General features: G+C 43.4%; 2 protein-coding genes across 3 annotated transcripts; one reads left to right on the forward strand and one right to left on the reverse strand.

Annotated features, from left to right (window-relative positions):
- The first annotated feature begins 4,538 nt into the window (after positions 1–4,538).
- On the forward strand, positions 4,539–6,984 carry DYNLL1 (dynein light chain LC8-type 1). Its single transcript, XM_020901560.2, has 3 exons — positions 4,539–4,643; positions 4,849–4,986; positions 6,557–6,984. Exons 2-3 carry the CDS (start codon positions 4,855–4,857, stop codon positions 6,692–6,694), a joined length of 270 nt encoding a protein of 89 aa, XP_020757219.1. The 5' UTR covers positions 4,539–4,643; positions 4,849–4,854; the 3' UTR covers positions 6,695–6,984.
- A 2,831-nt stretch (positions 6,985–9,815) lies between these two features.
- COQ5 (coenzyme Q5, methyltransferase) lies at positions 9,816–23,282 on the reverse strand. 2 transcript variants are annotated; one of them, XM_020901561.2, is made up of 7 exons: positions 23,042–23,282; positions 19,941–20,090; positions 16,942–17,163; positions 12,849–12,955; positions 11,343–11,431; positions 10,301–10,412; positions 9,816–10,216 (listed from the first exon to the last, which is right to left on the reverse strand). In XM_020901561.2, exons 1-7 carry the CDS (start codon positions 23,241–23,243, stop codon positions 10,115–10,117), a joined length of 984 nt encoding a protein of 327 aa, XP_020757220.1. In that variant the 5' UTR covers positions 23,244–23,282; the 3' UTR covers positions 9,816–10,114. The 2 variants fall into 2 exon arrangements, with proteins under 2 accessions (XP_020757220.1, XP_020757221.1); XM_020901562.2 differs by lacking the exon at positions 23,042–23,282 and adding an exon at positions 22,594–22,965.
- Between the last annotated feature and the right edge of the window lie 1,548 nt (positions 23,283–24,830).

Consider the following 24,830-nt stretch of genomic DNA (forward strand, 5'->3'; position numbering starts at 1 on the left):
TACAACCTTGACATACTCCTTTCCTGATTTGAAACTAGTCCGTTTTTCCATGTCCAGTTCTAACTGTTGCTTCTTGAGCTGCATACAGATTTCTCAGGAGGCAGGTAAGGTGGTCTGGTATTCCCATCTCTTGAAGAATTTTCCACAATTTGTTGTGATCCACACAGTCAAAGGCTTTGACATAGTCAATAACGCAGATGTTTTTCTGGAACTCTTGGTTTTTTTATGATCCAACAGATATTGGCAATTTGATCTCTGGTTCCTCTGCCTTCTAAATCCAGCTTGAACATCTGGAAGTTCCCAGTTCAGGTCCTGTTGAAGCCTGGGGGCACAGAGGCTCATTAGTTGTGGCTTATAGGCCCTAGAGCGCAGGGTCACCAGTTGTGGTGCATGGGCTTAGTTGCTCTGAGGTACGTGGGATCTTCCTGGACCAGGTATTGTACCTGTGGCTCCCGCATTGGCAGGCAGGTTCTTATCCTCTGTGCCACCAGGGAAGTCCTGCACTGTGTTTAAAGAAATGAATTTGTGACCAATATTTGAAAATGATGGTATTTACAATAAAAACAATTCCAATTTCTGGTCTCTCTTGAAAATCAGATGATTTAGCAAAACTGGGTCAATATTCCCAAGTGGCAACATGGCACCTTTATTTTTTTGGCCCCACTGCTTTCAGGATCCCCGACCAGAGATTGTACTCATGCCCCCTTCAGTGGAAGTACAGAGTCCTAACTGCTGGACCACCAGGGAATTCCCTGCTTGGCACCTTTATATATTTATTTATTTTTGCTTGGCACCTTTAAACAGGTTTTTCTGTTTGCCACAGCCCCCTCCACTCCCTATCCTACCTCCTCCCTCAGCTCATTCAATGTTACCTGTTGGAAAGATTAGGTTATTGTGAACCAAAAACTCGAGGATGGGGCTGTAACTTACTTTGGGTGAATATTTCAAGCATCCAAATCCTGCACAGTACATTTCATTTACAACTAAAGAGATATTTATTGTCTCCCTCAATAAATATCCTATAAGCAGATAGTAAATGAGCAATGATTTTGCAAAAATAAATGGTAAAGGAATGGAAAAAGGCAGTTGGTTCCTAGAAACAATAACCCCCAAAAGATCTCTTGGAGTTAAACACAGGCCAGAAAAGCATGAGTGTCTGACAGTGCTCTTCCTTCAATTACAAAGGAAATAATTAGAGTCAAGAGCTGGTTGAGAGGGGCAAAAAATACAGGAGACTCTGGGGAAGGCAGGCGCTATAAGGGAAAAAACCTACAGGCATTTATTGAACAAATCCTCTTATCTGTTAGAAAACCTTAATATCATCCCATTTCAATCTCCTTTTCTTCAAACTGTAAGAAAAATGCACACTGTCTCCTTAGCTCCTTAGTTAAATGTATTAGAGTAATATTGAAGTTAAGAGAAAGGATTTTACGGTCATCCAGACCTGGAATTTATTCATTAATTAACAGCTTGAGCTTTTAATGAAAGTCAGTTTTCTAATCTGTAAATGGGGAAATAAGACCCATTTAAAAAAAAATATTTATTTATTTGACTGTGCTTATTTGACTGTGCTGGGTCTTAGTTGTGGCACTTAGAATCTTTAGTTGCAGTAAGGGGGATCTAGTCCCCCGACCAGGGATAGAACCTGGGCCCCCTGCACTGGGAGCGCAGAGTCTTTGCCACTAAATCACCAAGGAAGAACCAAGACCTGGTATGTTTAATTCAATGAATATCTAAGTCAATGCATGCCATGTGGCAGATGCTGAATTCGATGCTGAAGATGTAGCAGTGAACAAGACAGGCAGGGACAGATAGATAATAACCAAGCAAATAAATACATGAGATAATTCACGTGAATTAATTCTGAAGGAATAAATGAGGCAAGTACCATAGAGGAAATAAACAATAAAGTTATTTCAGTAGAGAGTAACTGAATGTGATGGTAGAGGGTAAGTAGAGATGACTCCCTAGGGAAGGAGGCATTTGAGCCTCCTCCTGCTCAAATCTAAACGAGCAGAAGTTATGGCAAGAGGGAGATGGGAGCAAAGGGGTCCTAGGCACAGCTGTTGTGAACAGCTGAGTGAAAGGAAAGCACTGGGTGGAAGGCAACCACTCAATACACAGCTGCTGTTTTACCTCATCCCTTTAACGACTCTCAGCTCCTTCTGTTCAAACAAGGAGAAGCTGGCCAAACCATAGATCACAGGGAGTAAAACTATATCTGTGAAAAGTAAAGGCCCCCAAGAGAGATTCAGGCTCTGCCATCATAGTTAGATTCCGTAGCTCTGAATCATACACCCAAGTCAGGTAGAAGCATTAACCCAGCCTCACTCCTGTTGCCAATTCAACTTCTTCCTCAAGAGTCACACAAGGTAGAACTACATTAACTCCTCAAATAAATAACCCCACCATTGGAAACCTGAAACTGGGGAAAGCCTCCTAATTTAATTGTTAGGCGTGTGTCCTACCAGAGTTTTTGATTATTCCCACCTGTTTCTCTTTGACTCTTATGGGCCTTTGATCAAATTGTAAAGGGTTCTGGATTCCCTGCTGGTTCAGATAGTAAAGAGTCTGCCTACAGTACCAGAGACCCAGGTTTGATCCCTGGGTCAGGAAGATCCCCGGGAGAAGGAAATAGCAACCCATTCCAGTATTCTTGCCTGGAAAATCCAATGGATGGAGGAGCCTGCAGGCTACAGTCCATGGGGTAGCAAAGAGTCAGACACGACTGAGCAACTTCCCTTTTCTTTTTTTCCCCCCCCCTGGATTAATGAGAGTGGGTGGTCAAGTAGAAATAGGCAGAAATATAAACAGAAAGCTTTTGGTTACATGGTTAAACTGTTAACTTGTTTATGGAAGTTGAAAAACACATTATAGGCACTGAAGTGTTAATTGTTCAAAACCTTGTCATGCCTCTTGGGACAGTTTCCTAAGTTGACAGTTATTGGCAAAATTCTTCCAGCCCTGGCTATGTGCAGAGCACTTCAAATGCACTGAACGAAAGCGTAAAAGTGTTAGTCTCTCAGTCATGTCTGACTCTTTGTAACCCTATGGACTGTAGCCCTCCAGGTTCCTCTGTCCATAGAATTCTCAGGCAAGAATACTGGAGTGGGTAGCCATTCTCTTCTCCAGGGGATCTTCCCATTCCAGGGATTGAACCCGGTCTCCTGCATTGCAGGCGGATTCTTTCCCGTCTGAGCCACCAGGAAAGCCTATAAACAAGTTACCAGTTTAACCATGTAATCAAAAGCTTTCTGTTTATATTTCTGCCTATTTCTACTTGACCACCCACTCTCACTAATTCGGGGGGGGGGGGGGGAGTGAAGTCGCTCAGTTGTGCCTGACTCTTTGCCACCCCTTGCTATGTGCAGAGAACTTCAAATGCACTAGTTTATTTAATACTCCCAAAATACCTATGTAGTGGTTTCCTTTTATATTTAGTCCCTTTATAGATTAGAAACCCCGAGGTCCAAAAATCTAGTAAGATGACAGGGCTAACATTTAAATATTTAAAGACAAACTTGACCCTGCTCCCAATCCCCCACCCCAAGTCCTTTTTTTTTTTTTTTTAAACCACTCAGTGGTTAGTCTCCCTAAACCAGAGGAAATACCTCTGAGGGATGCCTTTTTATTCATTAGAGCACTACTGCCCTAGAGGTAAATCGCCACCAAGAAACTCCCACACCGGAAAAGACTACCTCATCAGAGCAAGAAGCCCTACCCTGGTCACACCCCACATCAGCACTCCCAAATCCACCCAGAGGGTCCCCCACCCCCTTAACAGAGATCAGCATGCCCAGCCGGGAGATCCCACTCTTGGGAATAATCTTTAATTTATAAGGAAGCTCTCTTCCATTCTTGAGGCTCTCTGACAACCCTCCGCCCCCTATATTTCAGAGGCGGTCCGGCTGCATAATTTGCATGGTCCAATGCAATATAAAAATGTGGCTTTCCTTGTTTAAAAAAAAATAAAAAAGAATTTCAACAGTGAGACAGCAGAGCATTAAACCAAACCCTAGGGCTTCTTTTCTGAGATTGCACCGATCACTTGCCCACGAAGCCTTCCCAGCTTAAGAGATACCCTTTAGTGAAGGAACTGACTACCTCAGTCGAAAGGGTAGTTCTTTCTGACCTGGGGGGCGAGGGGGCACGTAGGATACCCAACTTTCAAAGACTATCTGCGAATGCATCCTGGGACAACCTCCGAAAATTTGTAATTTCTCTCGGCCCTGGCGGAAGCTCCCTTTGCATCTCTCTAGCCCAAGGTACGTCCTCGCCACCCCGCCCCTGCACCATCTTCGCGATCTTTGGGCCTCACCTCGTGCGGTCCATTGCCGGGGTAACCGACGCCGAGAGCGGTGCATTGTGGTCTGCAACAAAATGCAGGAGAAAGATCCTGAGGGAACCATTGAGTCTATGGGCCAATGGGAGAGTTCTAAGGGCTGCGTCAAGCCAATAGGGACGTTTGGCGGGGGGCGGGGTCGCTGGGAGAAGGGCGGGGCTTAGGTACTAGGCGGCGGCGGCTGGCGTGGGGCTCCTTAGATGCGCCACGGCTTCGGTAGCGACCGCCTCTCTACGCGGGTGTGAGCTTCGCCAGCCCCTCCCCCAGGAGACCGTTGCAGTCGGCCAGCCCCTGCTCCTTGGTGAGAAACTCAGGGGGCTCCGCTCTCTAGCTTCGTCCCCTGCAGGACTTCTCCCGCCTTCTGTTCGCGCGGTCCGCGCTTCCTGAGGAGTGGGGTGGGGGGCGTCGTCCCGGGGTGGCGTGGGGGCGGGCGGAGTGGACCCGGGAAACTGCGCCTCAGCCCATACTCCCAACTCCTCATCCTTTGCCTCGGCCTCGCTCTTCAGGTAACCATGTGTGACCGAAAGGCCGTAATCAAGAATGCCGATATGTCGGAGGAGATGCAACAGGACTCGGTGGAATGTGCTACTCAGGCATTGGAGAAGTATAATATAGAGAAGGACATTGCGGCCCATATCAAGAAGGTGAGGACGGGGCGCGGGCGGGGGGCTCGGGCAGTTTGCGCACTGTTGGGGCGAGTCACAACTTCCTTCCCCTCGATAATGCGTCCCCAGAGCGCTGGCAGCGATCCTTGGGGGCACGCAAGGTGGCGCGGTGTAGAGGTTTCCAGAAAAGGACGCAGATGAATTTTGCACTTCTCTTGAAGATCGGCCCCTCAGCGCCCGAAGTTTTTTTTTTTTTTTTTTTTTTTAAACCCAGCTCCACGGGGAAAGCGCCACCTAGCAACGGTTTCTAGGATCAGGGAGCAGCGGTTCCCCCTTCTGCATGATTGCTGCGCCCAGGATCCATCTGGGTGTTGGAGAGGGGGGAGCTGCGTGGGTGTTTCCAGCAGGGCCGGAGGGAGATCTTGCCAGCCTCCAGCGGGGAGTCAGTCGGCAGTTGAGGGAAAGTGGGTGGTGGTGGTGGTTGGGGACTGGGTTGGGGGATTGATAAATGGCAGTCTGTAGAAGGCTGGTAGGTCTGCCAACTTCTCGAGCTGTGTTTTCTAGAAGGGAAGAAAACTGGCAGCCTAAGTCGTGGGAGGGTTCCAGTCGAGAATGAGAAGATGAAAGATTTCAGATGGAACAGAAATAAATACCTTTTCTGACAAAGGCAGCAACAGCAGTGCGTTTGTCTGGTCTATAAGAATGTTATTTACCTTAATCCGAAAGACTTTCCCACTGTGTACAATACAGTAGTAGCCAAATTTCGCCTAACTGGCCAGAGACTAGTAATACTTAAATAGAGAAAGATATCACAGAGAAAGACTAGCGCTGACCCCTACCTAGAGCTGCCTAGTGATGAAATTAACACAGGCATTCTAATTCTAGTTCCTAGAGCTTCTGGGGGTGGCGAAAATAGGGGAAAGTTGTTAGTGCCATTTGCTAGCCTTGAGGACCAGGTGGTAGGGTAGATTGGCACCATCAGGATAGATGTGGGAAGAAGGGCTGTTGACAGTAAAGATAAAATTTGCTCAGGTGGCGGTCAGGTTCTGCTTCCAGCTTTCTTTTTACAGGGACAGTGGAGCGCCAAGTGTCTTGTCCTTTAAATTTTGATCTCCAGTGGTTTAGCTGCTTACTGAGGCTCTGTTCTTTCCGAAACCTTTTGTTTTCAGCAATACTAAAATGAGTTACAATGGTGGTATTTTGGGCTAAATACTATTCTCTTGGATTTGGGGGTACATGTCATACAGCAGGATAGCTTAGTTCTTTTAGACATAAAACCTAGAGGGTAAACTGTAACTGATATCACCTGCTGTCCCTGAATATTATAGAAGTTAGAAGGTGTAATTACCATGATAACAAAGCACTCTCAGAGTCTGCCCTTTCTTTTACCTCCCCAGCCCCCATTCCCAGTTTAGCTCAGACTGCAAGTATGTTTGCATTAATGCACTATGTAGGCGATTTGGAGCTGGGGAACATTCTTTCATTCTAAGAATTTGCAGATGCCGAAGTTCCTCCTTTCTGCTCCTACAGGCTTTGTTTATCTAGGAGGCAAACTCTGACTGCAGGTTTAGCACTAAAATTCTGTGTTTTCTCCACCTCCTCCCCCCAGGAGTTTGACAAGAAGTACAACCCCACCTGGCACTGCATCGTGGGGAGGAACTTCGGTAGTTATGTGACACATGAAACCAAACACTTCATCTACTTCTACCTGGGCCAAGTGGCCATTCTCCTGTTCAAATCTGGTTAAAAGCATGAACTGTGCCACACACCCAGTGATCCATCCAAAAACAAGGACTGCAGCCTAAATTCCAAATACCAGAGACTGAAGTCTTCAGCCTTGCCTAAGGGAACACCTCCATCTTTGAACCTTTATTGTGTTTTGTACAGGGCATTCTCTGTACTAGTTTGTGGTTATAAAGCAATTAGTAAAACAGCTTACATTTGTATTTATTTTCTATTCCATACCTCTCTGCCCCATGTTTTTTCTCTTCAAAATCCATTCCTTTAAAGAAATAAATCTGTTGAAGTGTGCGTTAATTACCGTTTGTTCAAATAATCTGTTGAAGATGGCCTATTACTTGATCTTGGGTAGGGTTGGTGGGGGTGTTTCCTTGAAGTTTCTGTGGGATGTAACAGACTAGCCTATTCAGCACTCTTGAGTTTCATTCTTGCCCATCCTGTTCCTGTTGTGCATGGAAGAATACTACTCAGAAGTGCATGTTGAGAAATGCATGGCAGAGAAACTACTGGATTAACTCTTACTCCTAACCTGATAAATACATTCCTTAAGTGCTCCTTTTGTGATAACTGCTGTAGAGTGTTCTAGGCCTTAGGCCTCAAGAGATGATGGATGTGTTGTAGAACTCCAAGTTTTCTGTGGCTGTAAAATGGAAATAAGCTGGTGAGAAAGTTGGGCTAATGAGAAATTTGTTGGGCTCTAGACATTTACCCTCCTCTGCCTTGGCCAGAGTATACTCTAGAGATTAAAGGTGATCTTAAAGGGAAGAAGCTTTTGAGCAGCAGTCCTCCATGTGATTCTAATAAAGTGCAGGAATTTAAACTTAGAAACCTGCTGTGCCATGCTTTTAACTAGCTGTGTTCACATGTGAACTGAAGCTTTCATTAAAAGGCCCAATTAAAGTGGATAAGTAAAAGTTTTCCTGCTATCAGTTTTAGGAAGACAGATTTCTGAATAAAAGCAAGTACAGCAGACAGCTTTTGTAGATAATGGAAATGATCCAGAGGCTAAAACAACCCACACCATCTTGGGAAGCTGCAAGGAAGGTCCTAGCTTTGTTTTCATTTTCCCTTTGTTTTCAGTGTTTTTGTTTTAGGCCTTGCAGCCAGGCTACAGCTACACAGAGGAAGTGATAGATCTGAATTGATCAGTGACTCCATCTTGAGTGGAATTAAGTCTGTAACATCTTTGGGAGACTTTTTCTTAATGATAACTTGGGATTTTAGAAGTTCTGATGAAGCTGAACAATGTTAGGACTGGGAAAGTTTCAGGGTAGAAAGCAAAGAATTGTTTTAGTATAATAAAAATGGAAGAGTTTTTCCTGCTTTCTGCAGGAAAAAGATAAGGAGGTGCTGTGGAACAGGGGGCTGCAATTGGGGTGATTTAGGTTTGGATTTATGTGAACAGACTGAAAGGGTTCCTGTAATTCATCTTTCTTCTAGCTTCTTTCCCACTTTTGTGATCTGGCCATATTTGTTTGAAACCCGACGGGTATTAGGCCTCCAAAGCTGCATCAATCTTGTCGATTTTAGCTCTTCTTAGAAGTAGTCCAGCAAAGAGCCTAGGGCTGCTTTCAGGCCATAAACAGCTGGACAGTGGAAGTTCTAATTTGACCTGGCCCATATCACCGGGAAGTGACAGCTTTTATTTCTTGATTCAGATATAAGAATCACTGCCACTGAGATAGGACTGGGTTGATCGCCTATGAAAAATTTTCAGCGCCTGATCCTTGTTAATTTCAAAGGCTCCAACTGGCTGAAAACAAAATCTAAGCTGAAAGTTTTTCTAAGGTTTAGCATTTTATCTAAAGTTCTTAGGTGCTGTTCTTTGAGACACTTGTATATAGAGAGCTGTATCTGGAAGCTTTTCAATGACAGGGCAAGATCTTGTGAGTCAGTTCAGTTGCTCCGTCGTGTCTGACTCTTTGCGACCCCATGAATTGCAGCACGCCAGGCTTCCCTGTCCATCACCAACTCCCGGAGTTTACACTCAAACTCATGCCCATCGAGTTGGTGATGCCATCCAGCCATCTCATCCTCTGTCGTCCCCTTCTCCTCCTGCCCCCGATCCCTCCCAGCATCAGAGTCTTTTCCAGTGAGTCAACTCTTCGCATGAGGTGGCCACAGTACTGGAGTTTCAGCTTCAGCCTCAGTGACGGTACATACATGGCCCCTCCTGTGCTGGGTCACATCTGAAGACGTTTCAGATGGCCTGAACTGGGGTCTCTGCAGGACCTCCCTGCTGGCTCAGCAGTGAAGGGTCTGCCTGCCAGTGCTGCAGATGGGCTTCGATCCCTGCATCAGGAAGAGTCCTTGGAGAAGGAAATGGCAACCCACCCCAGTATTCTTGCCTGGGAAATCCCATGGAGAGAGGAGCCTGGTGGGCTAGAGTCCACGGGGTCACCAAGGGTTGGACATAACTTTAGTGACTCAACAACAACAATAGCAAGCTCTCTGAAATCAAACTGCGAGCAACTCCTAGGCTGACTTCTGTAATTTCTTACCAGCCCTCCTCCCACCCCTACCCCCCTGCAAAAGAGAAAACCCTTAAATTTCATCCACACTGAAAATATTTATGGTTTGATTTTAACATCAAACAGTGGACTGTATTAAGGAGACGAGCTCTGCCCAGCTCTGCTGAGTACTGGAGGGGGCTTGGCTATATTAATAGTTACCAAACTTTCTTTTTTTGGCTATAAGATCTTTCTTCAAATGTATTCTGACAGGCTCTCAATTTTTTAGATGTGAAAGCAGAAGTCTGCTGGTACATTTATTCTTTCAACAAGGATCTGTCAAGTTGTTTTCTTCATGACAGGCACTGGGGACACAATAGTGGCTTTTGGTGGAAGAGTACTGAATGAATGATGAAGAAAGTGTATTTCTTTCACCTCCCTCAAGAAGAAACTGACAAAATCCATGAAAATTGTAAACTCATTTAGTGTTTCAACTGCGCAGTTCTAGTTGTGATCCTTAGCCCTATACTTTGGGCCTTGGCTTTTGGCCCCAGACTTAGTCCTAGGCTGAAGGGTACAGCTAGCAAGTTTTCTGGTTCAAATAATCATTGAATTCAAATGATTCATTATCCCTCTGGAAGGCAGCACTGGCAGAGAAACTACAAATACACTTCAAAATTGAGTTTCAGTGCTGGTTTTACCTTAACCACATACTGCACAGCCAAGAAAAAATAGGACTTAAGCAAAAGTACAGACAAATAACTGGGAGAAGGCCTGAAACAGCCCCTAAGGAAAGCTGCAATCAAGTGACAGGAACTTGTTTCTTTCACTTTGAGATTGGTCACATCAGAACATGGGTCCAAGGCACACAGCCTTAAGCAGAGATGTTCTGCTGCTGGTCACACTAACCAGATTATCCTCCAGCTCCAGACTTCTGACAGGATGTGACTGGTTCACGCTTCAGAATCTTAAAGGAGTTACAGTTTGAAACCAGAATGAATGGCTACAATGCCTGATGTGAGATTTTCATAAGTCACCTTCTGAAAACCTGCATCTTCTATCATCTCCTTGAATTCCTCCTAAAACACAAAGAAAGATACAGCAGAAATTACCTGGATTTCAACTGTGGGGCCTTGGGTTGTAAGCTATAGATCTTTTTGTACCTGAGATGGGAACTGTCGGATACTCTCTACAAGGTATTGGTAGGACTTCCAATCTCCTGCAATGACTTCTCCCAGGACAGGAATGACCTGGAAGCTATATACATCATAGAGCCTAAACAAAAAGGCAAAAGATTAAGATTAGAACATGACCGTTAATAAGCAAGAAGGTCTAAGCTTGGAATTATAAACTCAAAAATGCCTATAGGGGTCAAGCAAGTACCTGAAATAAGTGACCCAGTTGAGGGTGTGGTGACAGGCACAATTAGGAAGGTCCAGAAAAGTGGGGAAGGGGCAGCTACTACCCAGCTCTGATTATTGCCATGTGGGAATATGGGCTTAACCAGGGTTGCCATATATCTGATTTCTCAAGTGAAGTTGGAAATCCAAATTTTTATGTAAAATTTCTCAATTTTAAAATACAGACATCTTCAAGATATAATAAAAAAATAAATAAAGTGGCTGAGAAACAAATGGAGAAAGAAATAAAGAAAGGGTGCAAATATTAACAACTGGTGAATCTAGATAGATAATGTGTTTGTAATACTATTCTTTTAGCTCTTCTATATGTCTGTGTTGGAAGAAACAGTTTTTATTACATAAAAGTAATACATTAAGTTTTACCTTCTTCTTACATGACCTGCCTAGGATCTACTTCTAATAAATCTTGCTTGAAAATACCTTTCATTTTCTGGCACACTGGAATTAAACCATTTTGTGTCATGATTTATAGCCAATAAAAATTATGAAACAACAAAAAATAAATAAATAAATAAAATACAGACATCTAAGTCAATTTTCTAAAATAACCATGAGCCAAACAAAATACATATGCAGGCCCACTTGAGTCTCTGGTTACCGGTTTGAGACTCTTCTGGTCTAGGCGTTGTCATTCAGAACTGGCTGACCACAGAGATGGCACCGCCCCTCAGGGACTCAGGGACATCGAGGTTGGTGTTTAAAGCTACTGGTTATTTTCTATCCATTTGGGGATAGGAAACCCTTGGCTGGATGGTGAAAATCAAGCCCTGTTAACAATACCAACCTGGATACAAGGGGATTGTTTACTTGGCTGAACTCCAGACAGAGAAACCTTCCTCCTGGTTTCAGGACCCGATGGGCTTCCTGTAGTGCCTGAGCAAGACAAGAACAGGACACACCCCTCAGCAGCCCTCACTCAGCTCTGGGAGGCTGAGGCCGCACTACTCCTGGGGGCGTTATAAAGAGTGTTTCCCATAGATCCCATGTTCAATCTCAGCTGGGAAGCTGTAACAGCAGAACAAACCCACAGTCTCCTAAATCTTTTAGCCATTCCGCTGCCCATGACTAGAGAAGGTTACCTGGAGTAATCGAAACTGACTCAGATTGGGGGAGGGCAATTTTTTAATTACTTCTCAAAATCACGATGGATATCCCTCTTTGACCCACCAATTTTCCTTCAAAGAGTCTATCTTACAGAAATGCTTCTACTGTGGAAATGACGTGGGGTTATTCATTACAGCAGGATTTGAACAGCGTAAAAGCAGAAGCATCTTAATCATCAATGAGAGACTGGTTATATTAGGGAATATGTATACAAATGGAATCAATGAAGCTATTTAAAAAAGGAAGAGCAAGAGTTCTTTATGTGCTGACATGGAAAAGTCTGCAGATATAGATATATATTTTTTGCAGGTATATTTTTAAGGGGAAAAAAAAGCAATGGGCAAAATGTTTCATATGCCAATATTTGTATATAAAAAAAGAAAGGAAATGAATACACTTAATATGCACAAGACATCTTTGCAAAGATACGCCACTGAGAAACTGGTGATCACAGAAAGAGGAGGCACTGAATGGTTAGCACACAGGGATGAAGATTTTTTAGTGATATATCCCTTTTGTGCTGCTTGAGCTTTGGATTTATTAAAATTTATTTTTTTTTAATTTAAAAAGAATAATAAACTCGCTATAGACACAGGGAAAAAATGAAATTGAAGTACCCCATAAACGACATCACACCCAAGGCAGGCAACCAGGCAACTGGAGTCCACGTTACAGACATGAAACTGGGGGCCTCGTCTGTCATCTTCCAATGTTTGGACAGAATGTTCAAGTAGAAATAAAAGAAGAGCTGCATCAAATTAAGGGCTGAACATTCCCTTCTTCCAACAGAGGATCTGTGAATCTAGCCACCTTCTGCCAAAATAGGGGCTGAGTGCCTTTTCCTGTGTCAGCCTTGGGAATTGCTCTGATCTGCAAATTCTGAGTCAGGAGGCTTCATGGAGAGAGAGGAAGCAGATGACATGAGAGAGCAAGACTGACAGGCTCGAAGATGTGAATACCGACTCAAGCAACAAAGGCTTCTATGGGGATCTGCTCTGTGGTTTTGGTTTTTTCAATTTTGTGAGCAGGAAAATTGGCAGTTTAAAGAATTAAGACCTCTCAGCCTGAAACATTCAACTGAGGAGCTGGGCCCGGGGCAGAATCTCTCCCTTTCCTCATTCACTGTGGAGCTACCCCCGGAGAGCTAATATCCCGGGTCACACCAGCAGAGGTGGCCATTGGTTACCTGATCAATGTGTGTGACATTCCGGATCCCGAAGGCAATGGTGTAAACATCAAACTTGTCATCGTCGAAGGGCAGTTCTTCTGCATCTCCCAATATCCAGGCAAGTCCTGAAAGAGAAAAGCAGTTCTGGCCTCAGCCTGGGCTGCTGTCTCCTCTGCACCCAGGGAACTGTCAAACCTGGGAAGGGGGTTGTGGGAACCCCTGAATTTGTAATCAGCTGGACAGAAGTGTGGGTACCCTGAACACCCTGTTTGTGGCTGTCTTGTGAAGTGGGGGCAGTCTTGTGGCAATAAGCCCTTAAACCTGTGGAATCTGATGCTAACTCTGGTAATTAGTGTTAGAACTGAATTGAATTGTTGGACAGCTGGCTGGCACTGGAGAATTGGAGAACTGTACGGTGCTGGGGGAGCATCACACGTGCGGTATCTGAAGTGGTGTCAGAAAACACACAGCTGCCTTCTCCAGTGGATTCCTGGCCACCGTCTTCAGGGTGTCCTTCAATCCTGAACACTTGAAGTTTCTGGTGTCCTTGAAGTTTAGAAGAAAGTTTCCCCCAAGTTTCTCAGGGTAGACACTGGTTACTTAGTTATGCCTTACTCTTAAGCAATTTTTATCCAACTAGGTGTAAAGCATTGTGGTTAAGAGCCCAGGTCCTGGTGTTGCCTGGGTTCTAATGCCAGCTTCCCCAACTATTAGCTATATAACCTTTTTTTTTTTTTAATAATACAAGTTTTTGAATAGAGTTACTTTTTATTTCTGGCTGCGCGGGGTCTTTCTTGCTGTGTGGGCTTTTCTCTAGTTGCAGAGAGCAGGGGTTACTCTCTAGCTGTGGTGCACGGGCTTCTCATTGTGGTGGCTCCTCTTGTTGCGGGGCGCAGACTCTAGGCTCCCAGGCTTCAGGAGTTGCAGTATATGGTGTCAGGAGTTGCAGCTCCCGGGCTTCAGAGCACAGGCTGAGTAGTTGTGGTGCATGGGCTTAGCTGCTTCACAGCATGTGGGACCTTCCCGTACCAAGGATCAAACCTGTGTCTTCTGCACTGGTAGGCAGATTCTTTACCACTGGGCCACCAGGGAAGCCCCTAGCTATATAATCCTGGATAAACTATGTTGCCTCAGTTTCCTCATGTGTAAAGTGGAGTCAATAATAAGTAGTACCTACTTCAGATAGTCATTAGAATTTATTCTAAGTACATAATTTGGCATAGTTATTCATTCTACTGGACTCACAGAGAAGCACGGTGTCCTGACCCCAAGTCTGGTCATGAATTCAGAAAACACCCAAGGGAGCTCCCTATCAGGGTAGCTATATCCTCTGAGAATCCTGATTCAGCTTCAATATTATTCAACCTGCAGTGAATCAGACACGAAGTATGATTCAATGGAGAAGGAAATGGCAACCCACTCCAGTACTCTTGCCTAGAAAATCCCATGGACAGAGGAGCCTGGTGCAGGCTACTGTCCTTGGGGTCGCAAAGAGTCGGACACGACTGAGCGACTTCACGTCACTTATGATTCAGAAAGGAGGCTTCATAGAGGAAGGTAAATGGAAATAATCTTCCTGGGAAGCACGCTAACAGTATTTAACAAGAGCCTCAGCAATGAGCATACCCTTTAACCTAGTCATTTGATTTTTTGGAGGAAGACACTAATGACATCATCATCAAAGCTACTACTTACTAAGCCCACGATGATGAGGTCTATGTAATCACTTTACATACATTATCCTCTACAGGCCCTCTGCAGTGAGAATGCAGAGTCCTAACCACTGGACCACTAGAATTCTTTATCGAATTTGGTTTTATGCTTTGATTTTTTTGACTGTGAGGGGCATGAGGGATCTTAGCCCCCTGACCAAGGATTGAACTCCCACCTCCTGCATTGGAAGGCAATGTTTTAACCCTGGACCACCAGGGAAGTCCCCAGAAATTTTGAATAAAATGGAAAAATCTCATGATACAATGCTGAATTAAACAAAGCAGGATACTAAATTGTATCTCCAAGATGTTGTCAATATTATAAAAAGGAAATGATTGGGAAAAAGGTAGGGAGGAAATATACTAAAATATTGAGGGTCATCTCTGGATGTTGGAACTATGGTTAATATTTACTTCTTCATACTTTTTCAAATGTTTCTTTTTTTCCCCAAATGTTTGATTTCTAACATCCTAAATTTTCCCAAATATATCACTTTTATAACCCATCAAATCTTTTTAAGGTTTCTGCCCTCTAAGCTTCTACTTTGGGAGGAAGTGCTACATGTAAATAAAACATAATAGTGCTACACAAAATGCCTTTATTAAAAAAATGCCTTTATACATTAACTTTTATAACTGTTAAATCATTTCTAGGATCCTTCTACTTAGTTTCAACTTTATTTTGGCATGATATGTGTTGCAAAGGTATTATTATTGGAGACTGGTACCTGGTAACTCAGCTGGTAAAGAATCTGCCTGCAATGCAGGAGACCCTGGTTCAATTCCTGGGTTGGGAAGATCCCCCGGAAAAGGGAAAGGCTACCCACTCCAGTATTCTGGCCTGGAGAATTCCAAGGACTCCATGGGGTCGCAAAGAGTCGGACATGACTGAGTGACTTTCATTTCACTTTCAAAGCAAGGAGGAAAAATAAAACCAAACTAAGAAGCACGTAATGATTCTTACACAGGTGGACCTGTCTTGGCTGTTAGGAGAGCCTGAAGGGCAAGCTACGCTATGGCAGAGATGATTCCAGAAGTGGAACGTTACCCATCATTCCCGTCTTTGTTCTTCACTCTTCGTGGCTGAGCACCAGAGAGAAGGGAAACACGTTTCTCAGTAGGAGTAAGAACACAGTGCCTTTGTCTAGAAACACTAGTGACTGTTGGCCTTCTGATCAGTGTTGATGGTTAACAAAAGAGCCCTTCATCTGGGGGGCCAAGTGGGCTGCAGTTCGTCTAGGCAGCTCGTTCTGGGGGTGGAAGTAGGAGGAGAAGAATTGAGCTAAAATAACCATAGACACTCGTGGTGGGGAGGTGGTGGGGGAGGAGAGAAGTGCTGATGTTGACCCAAAGGCCTTGGATTCTTTGCTGGGTACCACTGCCTCTCACCAGGGCTGCCTGCAGCGCTCGGCCAGTGTGGAAGAGGGCAGTACAGTGGCTCTGAAAAGCCGGGTAAATATGCTGCAGCTGCCAGATCAGTACATCTACTGGGGCAAAATACTGGGGGCAAAAGTATTTCAAAATATTAAAAGAGAAAGCCAAATATAAAACGTGTATCTTTAAGCTAGAGCAGAAACTGTCTATTTGGGAGCTGCAGCACCGGCCTGGAGATACCCAGTCCCTTCCCCCTTGGCTGTAGAATGGACCGTGTGAGGGAAGTTTGAAGTGTACCATTTACGGCTGATTCTTCAACTGCATCAGTTGCGCCCTCTGAGAAACCCATGCTGAAACAGAGGTAGGAGGGCAAAGGTTTTTTTTTGGTGGGGAGTTGGTTGGGGGGTGAGGGGAGGCACCTGGAAAAAAATAAAAAGAAGAGGAAGCAAGCATGTGTGAGAAGAGCCGTAAGACCTTGATGCAGATCTGAGAAAGCCCCAGCCAACCCAGCAGGGGGCTCTGGAACAAAGACTGCCTGTGAAGAGAGCCCCACGTGGCATATGTTCAGGCCCGGGAGCCCCATTGTCCTCAGTCACTGGCTGGGTGCTGCCAGGTTGGAAAGCTGAGGCAGAGCTTAGTTTTGGAAAGGGGATGAAACAGCTCAAGAATAGGGCATTGGGGTCATTGGAGAGCTGCTGGAAATGGAAAGCCAAACTTCTGTCTCAGGGTTCAAGAGCTGAGACCCAAAGAGTCAGTCCCTATTTTGGATCTGCCATTTAAACTGCATGACTTGAACAAGATACTTAACCTCTTTGGGTCTGGGTTGTCTCCCCTGTCACTTGAGGCTCATAACTGGTTGCTGAAATAATGTATGTAATAGTACACATGCTGGGCTCGGCCACACAAATTATCTTCCACTCCTATGTATCTATAAGTTTTTGAAATCTGGAAAAGAAAGCACTTCAGCATTGTACACCTTCCATCTTATAAACATCTCCTCCAGGTCCACTTTCTGCAGGACTTACCAGCTTTGTATCCTTGAGCATGGGCTTTCTGTTTTCCAATCTTTAGCATCTCCTTGTTGATGTCACAGACCATGACACGAGAACCGCCCAAGGAATCCTCTTCATTCTGGTACTTTCTGGCAATTTCTTCCCAGGATAAATTTTGTTGGGCCCTTAACTGCTTCTTCTGCTTTCTCTGATGCTGCGCCTGAACATAATTAAGGAACCGGAATGCAATGTCACCTGTGGGAAGCCAACAGGAGGAAAGATCAAACACAAACACAACTGCAGCATTTCTTAAACCCAAAAGGAGTAACAAAGGTACAGGTGTTGAGGAGTGTATGAAAACTGAAGGTTGTACTCATTTCAATAGTTAATGTCTTTTTTAACAGCAGTTTTTTTTAACTGCCAAGATTCTTTAAATAAAAAACCTTTAAAAACTGCATATGTAATGCACGGACACATTCTTACTCTAAAAGCCTCAGAACTTAAATATATAGAATAAAACACAAAAGCTGCCATCTCTGTCCACACTCTCCAGATACAACAAGTGTGAAGAGCTGAGTGTACTGCTTCCTAGTCTTTTTCTAATAATTTTTGTGATGGTAACATGAAGGTACACTCACAAGCAACAACAGCTCACTGCCCCACCACTTCCCATAGCCAGTTCAGTTCCTCACAGACCGTCTTTCCCAATCCCTTTAGCGGTTTCTTCTGCTGGTTACAGCTATTTCTTTACTCACAAAATTTATAAAGCAATCCCACCCCATCTCTGCTTGCCTCTGTCCTCCCAATATATTTATATCACTTTTAATAGTTCCTCACAGATACCTTTGTAACCTAGAGTAATGAACTAATATATATTCTTTCTTTTTTTAATTTTTATTTTTAAATTAGAAGTACAGTTGATTTACAATATTTCAGGTATATAGCAAGGTGACTCAGTTATACATATATTTTCATTTTCAGAGTCTTTTCCATTATAGCTTATTACAAGATATTGAATACAGTTCCTTGTGCTATATAGTAGGTCCTTGTTGCTTATTTTATATGTAGTAGTATATATCTGTTAATCCCATTCCAAGTTTATCCCTCCCCCTCTTACTTTTTTCTCCCCCCTTATTTTATTATTCCATCAACTATAGATAGTATCTCTTGACTCCTTTCAACCTTCCATCATATATATATTTGCTCACATATATATGTGTGTATATGTGTATATATATATATATATATATATATGTTCTGTCAAGCCTGATAACATTGTATTTGTTCTATAGCTCTAAGGTTTCTGTGCTTTGTTGATGGTTTGAGTTTAAAAGCAGAGAATCAAGTGTTTACACTATTGTGACCATGTTGTAAATACTGTTTAGGCAAAGCCAGTGCTTTCAGGTTCATATTTCCCTTTTTATAATGCTGTTTCCTTGTCTTTGTTTTCTTCTTACACTGTTTGTAAGAAATAAAGCCTTAGGTTTTTCCATTTTCTCCATCCAATTAGGTATTCTCCAGTCACTTTCCTATAAATTTAAATATAATTATATGTACTCACATGAAACAACTTAAATACATGAGGGATATATTATATCCATTGTATATAACTTTTCTTTTTCTTCCCACTTAATATGTCCTTGATACTGTTCCATCAGTATTTATAGGTTTTTCTCATTCTTTTAAATAGCTACCTATATAGTATTGATGTATCTTAAAGTCATTTCTTCATTGAGGTAGAAATAGGTTACTTCCAACTTTTCACTATTACTAAAAATTATGCAGTGTGAGCATATTTGTTACTATATGTTTTAAATGTCTTTTTAAATATATGGGCTTACTTTTTAATTTCATTTTCTAAATGGGCAGTTGTTGGCATGTGGTAATGTTACTGGCTGGGGTGCACTGGAGATGGTGGCAGCTCTGACTGAAACTTTTCTGTAGCCATATCTCTGTGCAAGTTTTTTTTTTTTTTTCTTTTCAGATTAAATGTCTAGAATTGGAATTGTGGGATCCTAGACTAAAAAGCATTTTAGATTTTGATAGATTCTGCTAATGTCCTCTACCTCACTGCCCTCTGTGCTTCCTTCTGGGGAGAGGACCACACCAATAAAGCCAAACATAAACATGGACATTATTCTACTGCCATTTATTATTATATATTATTCTATCAGTATAGATTCTTACATTATTACATTACATGACATTTTTCTCCCCAAATGCCTAGTGTGCACCAAGAAACAAATGACCATGCATAAATAAAAAGCGGTTTTTTTCCCAATAAAAGAGCCTTTGATATCTGATATGATAGTAGATTAGGCAGAAAAGGCTGCCTTGAAAATTTACATGATAAAAGCCCCTCCCCTCCTCAGCAAAGAAAGAAGGCAAGTGGGCTAAAGGTTAAACAGAAAGCAAAAATAGTTGTTTAGATGGGGAAGGGACACTGGAGGAAAAAACTGATTAGTTTACTTTGTAATCCTCTGAATTTTAGAAAAATGACAGGCACAAAGTTGATATTCCGTGTTTTTGATTGGCATTCAGTAGGGCTTCCCTGGTGGCTTAGTTGTAGAGAAGCTACCTGCCAATGCAGCAGACAAGAGTTCACTTCCTGATCCTGGAAGATCCCACATGCTGTGGAGCAACTAAGCCACAACTACCGAGCCCATGCTGTGGAGCCAGGGAGCCGCAACTGCTGAGCCCACGTGCTGCAACTAGTGAAGTCTGTGCACCCCAGAGCCTGTGCTCTGCGACAAGAGAAGCCCCCACAGTGAGAAGTCCATGCCCACAGCTAGAGAGTAGCCCCTGCGCGCTACAATCCAAGAAAAGCCTGAGCTTCAGTGAAGACCCAGCACAGCCTAAATAAATAAAACTAAAAAAAGAAAAAAGAAAAGAGTAAATCTTTCTGAGAGGTGTACTGATTTTCAATCACCATGTTCAGCCTAATGGAAGGTGAGCTAGCTCATTACAACAAGAAAAATTAGTTTTTATAAAAGGAGCTCAGTGTTACCCAAGGAGACCAATCTGGACATTACCTGTGCCTCCAGCAACATCCAGCAGCTGGGTCCCAGGAAACGGGCGCATCTTCCAGAGCAGCAAATCCTTCCAAACTCGATGGATACCAAGACTCATCATATCATTCATCACATCATACTTCTTGGCCACACTTTCAAACACCTGATAGACTTGACATGAGAGAAACACAGCATGACTGGGCTACTAATAATATTAACCTGGAAAAGTCCTAAATGTAAGAAAGTTCCTCATTCCCCCCATAAAATAACTATCTGCAAGGTGGAGCCAAGTCATAATGCTTGATGCCCAAATCTGCACGTTACCACTTTTAAAAAAAAGGCTTAACTAGGGACTTCCCTGGTGGACTAGTGGCTAGGACTCCACACTCCCAATGCAGGGCACCCTTGTTTGATCCCTGATTGGGGAACTACATCCCACATGCCACAACTAAGAGTTTGCATGCCACAAGGAAGACGGAAGATCCTGCCTGCCGCAATTAAGACCCAGTGTATCCAAATAAATAAAGAATTTTAAAAGGCTTAAATTTCTTCAAGTAAGAAATAAGTCAACCTATTTTCTGTTATCTTAGCTTCACACAGCTTCACATTACCTTGCAATAATGCCATGCACATACTTAGTAGTAAATCGCTTTCTTTTTTGGCCACACTGCATGGCTTGCAGGATCTTAGTTCCTTAACCAAGGATCAGACCCAAGTCAAGTCCTAACCACTGGACTGCCAGGGAGTTCCCCAGTTTCCATTTCTTAGAGGAAGGGGTGGGGGGATTGGAATTTTTCTAACAGTATCATAATTAAAGACAACAAAATCCATTAGAAAGACATGAAAAATGAATGGGAAGACCTCAGCTCATCTCTGCCTGTGTCACTGAGAAAAACCTCAGGTTCAACTTGGTGGGCAGATGAATGGTAGGATGTGAGTCAGGGCCAAGTAGAATTGTAGAGGGTTCTCGTGACTCTCCACAGGACCAAGGAAGAATGTAGAATATGGACTGGCTGAAGAGTTAAGGAATTTACTATCAAAGATGCTTCAAAGCACAGGTTACATTTAACTTCTTTGTTATCTCCATTTCTGTTCATGAGATAACAATATCAGTGCGAGCCTCCTACCTACCTGCCAAAAGGACTGAATCTGGTAAAAAAGTGGAGATATGTTGAGTTCCTCAGATGAAATGTGCTGCTAAGACCCAAAACATTACTGTCCTCTGCTGAATCAGCAGACAATAGAGCCCTCCTCCTTTTATTCAATTTTGAACATCTATTCTCAACCCTGGGATCCTATAAGCTTGCTCTTTGCTTTTGAACATCTGGGATATTTAGAGGGACACTGAGGCTCAACCCACTGAGTATAAGCCCTTCTTGCTTTATGTGGTTCTAATATGCAAGAATTTCAGTTATTGTGGTTTAGTTCAATAACACCAGTCCTCTAGCAACATCATTCAAATACAATGGTATATTAACTGTGAGTAATTGCATAAAGTACAAATCTTGATAGTAGCCCTTCATTCCACAAATCATGCATAAATAACAGATATGCATCATGATCAGAAACCAATTACATCACTTCTCTCAAGGTTTGTAGGGGGTTGGTCACGATACATCCCTTATTCACATGCAGACAGCAAAGCATGTAGCTGTGTGTGTTACCTTCTGATCTCAGTTGTGACTCTCTGTGGCATTTTACAAAACTAGAGACTTAAAAAAAAAAAAGAAAGAGGGAACTGGACTACAAAAATGAAAGTGCAACAAAATAATGAAAAGGGATAAACTTGGAGGTGAAATTTGAACAGAATGTCAATGTAATCATAGGAGAAATATGACCATGGGGATGTCGATACTGCCACCCCAGACATTTTGAAATTGCAGCCACAGGAACTCTGGGAAAATGAACTTATGGAGTTTACTATCATTTTACCTGGCTCCACTTATTTCACCCCACAACCAGTTATCAAGCTCCTAATGTGCATCAGATGCTGAGAACACAGTTATGAATGAGTCTTAACTTTCTGGGGATTCACAATGAAATGTGTTAATTTAAATTTGATATTCAAGGAGTTATAGTAGAGCTATGTATTTAGTAAGGTTGAGGTAAAAGGTAATGCAATATACTAGCCAATAAGAGGATAAAAAATTCAATGGTAGGCTCTTTTCTTATTTTCTGGGTGACTACAGGCCAAGTTAAGAAACCTCTCAGAGCCTCACCTTATCCATCTGTAATGTGAGCATAATACCTTTCTCATTACAAATGGTACAGCTGGAATTTTAAAACAGGTCTTTTCCTTTCCCAAGTCTTATGGTGAACACAAAAAAGTGCTGAACAATATCTAACACTTATTGAGCAATTATGAAGTGCCAGGCATTATTCAAAATTCTTCAGTGTATGAAGTAACGTAATCTTCACAAGAACTCTATGAAAGAAATTACTATCTTCCCTATCTGGCAAATTTGGAAGCTGAGGCACATATTAACAGAAAATAGTTTCCTTCTTTCTTTCTATAAAAGACGGCCTATCCCTTTAGCAAGAGATTAACAATATGGGCTCAGTAGTCAGACCGAACTGGGTTAGTGCCACCACTTACTATGTTAAACTGGGCAAGGTTTTGCTTAACCTTTAAGTCTCTATTTCCTCATGAGTAAGATGGAATAACAATACTCACCATCAGGAAGTTGAAATGAGAATTGTAAATAATGTCTGCACTCCGCTTGGCACATCATAAATGCTCAACTGATGGGGTTCTGTGATAATTACTTGAAAAGAGGAGGCTCTAAGTTTGGCAGAGACAGACTAAGGGTACTCCTTGGAGGTCAGGACTGCACAAGTTAATGCATCAGAGGCGCGTGCGTGCGTGCTAAGTGGCTTGAAGTAGCCGTGTCCGCCAACCAGGCTCCTCTGCCCACGGGGATTCTCCAGACAATAATACTGGAGTGGGTTGCCCTACCCTCCTCCAGGGGATCTTCCCGACCCAGTGGATTCTTTACCACTAGCGCCACCTGGGAAGCCCCTCAGCGGAGCTCACAGGACGTCAAATCAACCCTTGGTTTGGGCAGAAGAAACTAGATCGTAGACAGTCAGATCCTCCCCATTCACCCTCTCACTCCTTTCACCTTTGCCCCCCTTCTCCTCTTCCGACACAGTCTCAAACCCGAAGTGCGTTTCGGTTGCCTCCTTCTCTTGGGACAAGAGCCGTGCACCCAGGGGGCCCCTGGGCGAGGAGCTACGAAGCCCGGGGAGCCTGCAGCCCGACGCTGCCCGCGACCACCCACGGCTGCAGAAGCTCCATAGAGCCCAGCTCCCGAGGGCTGCCATCTTGACAGTCGGGTGACCGCTGTCAGACAGGACGTAGCGTTGCATCGCTAAACGGCTGACGGCGGCCGGCCGGAGACACTATTAGCTGAACGCGTCTTGAAACGTGATGTTAAGCAGCTCTGCAGGATCTCTGGGATCCTGAGGCTATTTCGTCTTTGAGTACGCGAAATCCCTTTTTCTCTGTCTTCAAATTAAATATAGAATTCACAAGGAAATCAGCGGACCTTAGGGAGAGCCTCCGGTCACCTGGTAGACACCAGGTCTCTGAATCTTGCCCATCTGTATGGTGTTCGTGTCGCTCAGTCGTGTTCGTCCTTGCGATCCCACGGACTGTAGCCCGCCAGGCTCCTCTGTGGAATTCTCCAGGCGAGAATACTGGAGTGGCTAGCCATTCCCTTCTCCAGGGGATCTTCCCAATCCAGGGATCAAACCCCCATCTCTTACATGTCCGGATCGAATCCGCGTCTCTTGCGTCTCCTGTATTACAGGCGGCTTCTTTACCATCGGAGCCATCAGGGAATCTCTTATCGGTAGTACCAACTCCGGAGATACCAAGTAGCTCCCTTTTTCCGGTGCGGAAGAGGGCAAACGGAGCTTTTGAATCAGTAAATGACACTGGGAATGGATTCTAGGAATCTCTTTGATTGAAATTCTCTGGTGATTTGTATGAGAGGATGTGCAGAATAATCTTGAGAAACATATGCTAGATTACTCTGAATGATAGACATAGGAAAGACAGTTCTTTGGTCTTTCCATCTTATGAACCTAGGAAGTTCATAAATGGGAAGGAAAGCTCTGGTATGAATTTAACTTACTTTTATTTATTTACTTTTTGGCTACGCCCTGCAGCACGCAGGATCTTAGTTCCTGGACCAGGGATCCAATCTGTGCCACCTGCGATGGAAGCTGGATTCTTAACCACTGGACCACCAGGGAAGTCCTTCTGGTATCTATTTAGTAAGTCACAACCAAGCACCATTCAGCCTGTCTCCTACTATCACAAAGCTACATTTCTAGCTCCAGCTGGCACAGAATGAGTGCTTTACTTTTAACCTCAGACTTTCCCATTATTTTCTATGGAAAGGGTAACATAGACCATCTTGTGGAAAAGAGGATAGAGGTGGTGAGTTTTATTTGGATTTCTGTGTGTTTCTGCTTTACTTCTCTGTAAATGTATGTTTCCTGTAAATGTTTCACAAGGAGAAAGTGCCAAGGCCCCTAAGAAACTACTTTGAAAGTGGAAAATCTTTTCTTGGCTTAATGTAGCCTAACAGATGGACAGCTACTGCTTATTTTGGAAGAACTGCATGGGGCTTTCTCTCTTTTTCTCACTTTTAAGAGTGATAGAAGAAAGAAATTATTTACCCCTGTCATCAGAGTTCCCACACCTTTGTTAAAGGAAATAAAAAATCACCCAGGAAACTTAGTGTATCTTCCAAATCTAGTCATACATAAAAATGGACTTTTAGGATTTTCTAGACTTAATTTGCGGAGAAGGCAATGGCACCCCCCTCCTGTACTCTTGCCTGGAAAATCCCATGGACGGAGGAGCCTGGTGGGCTGCAGTTCATGGGTCACTAAGAGTCA

The sequence above is a fragment of the Odocoileus virginianus genome, chromosome 12 (genome assembly GCF_023699985.2).
Source record: "Odocoileus virginianus isolate 20LAN1187 ecotype Illinois chromosome 12, Ovbor_1.2, whole genome shotgun sequence".
Classification (NCBI taxonomy): domain Eukaryota; kingdom Metazoa; phylum Chordata; class Mammalia; order Artiodactyla; family Cervidae; genus Odocoileus; species Odocoileus virginianus.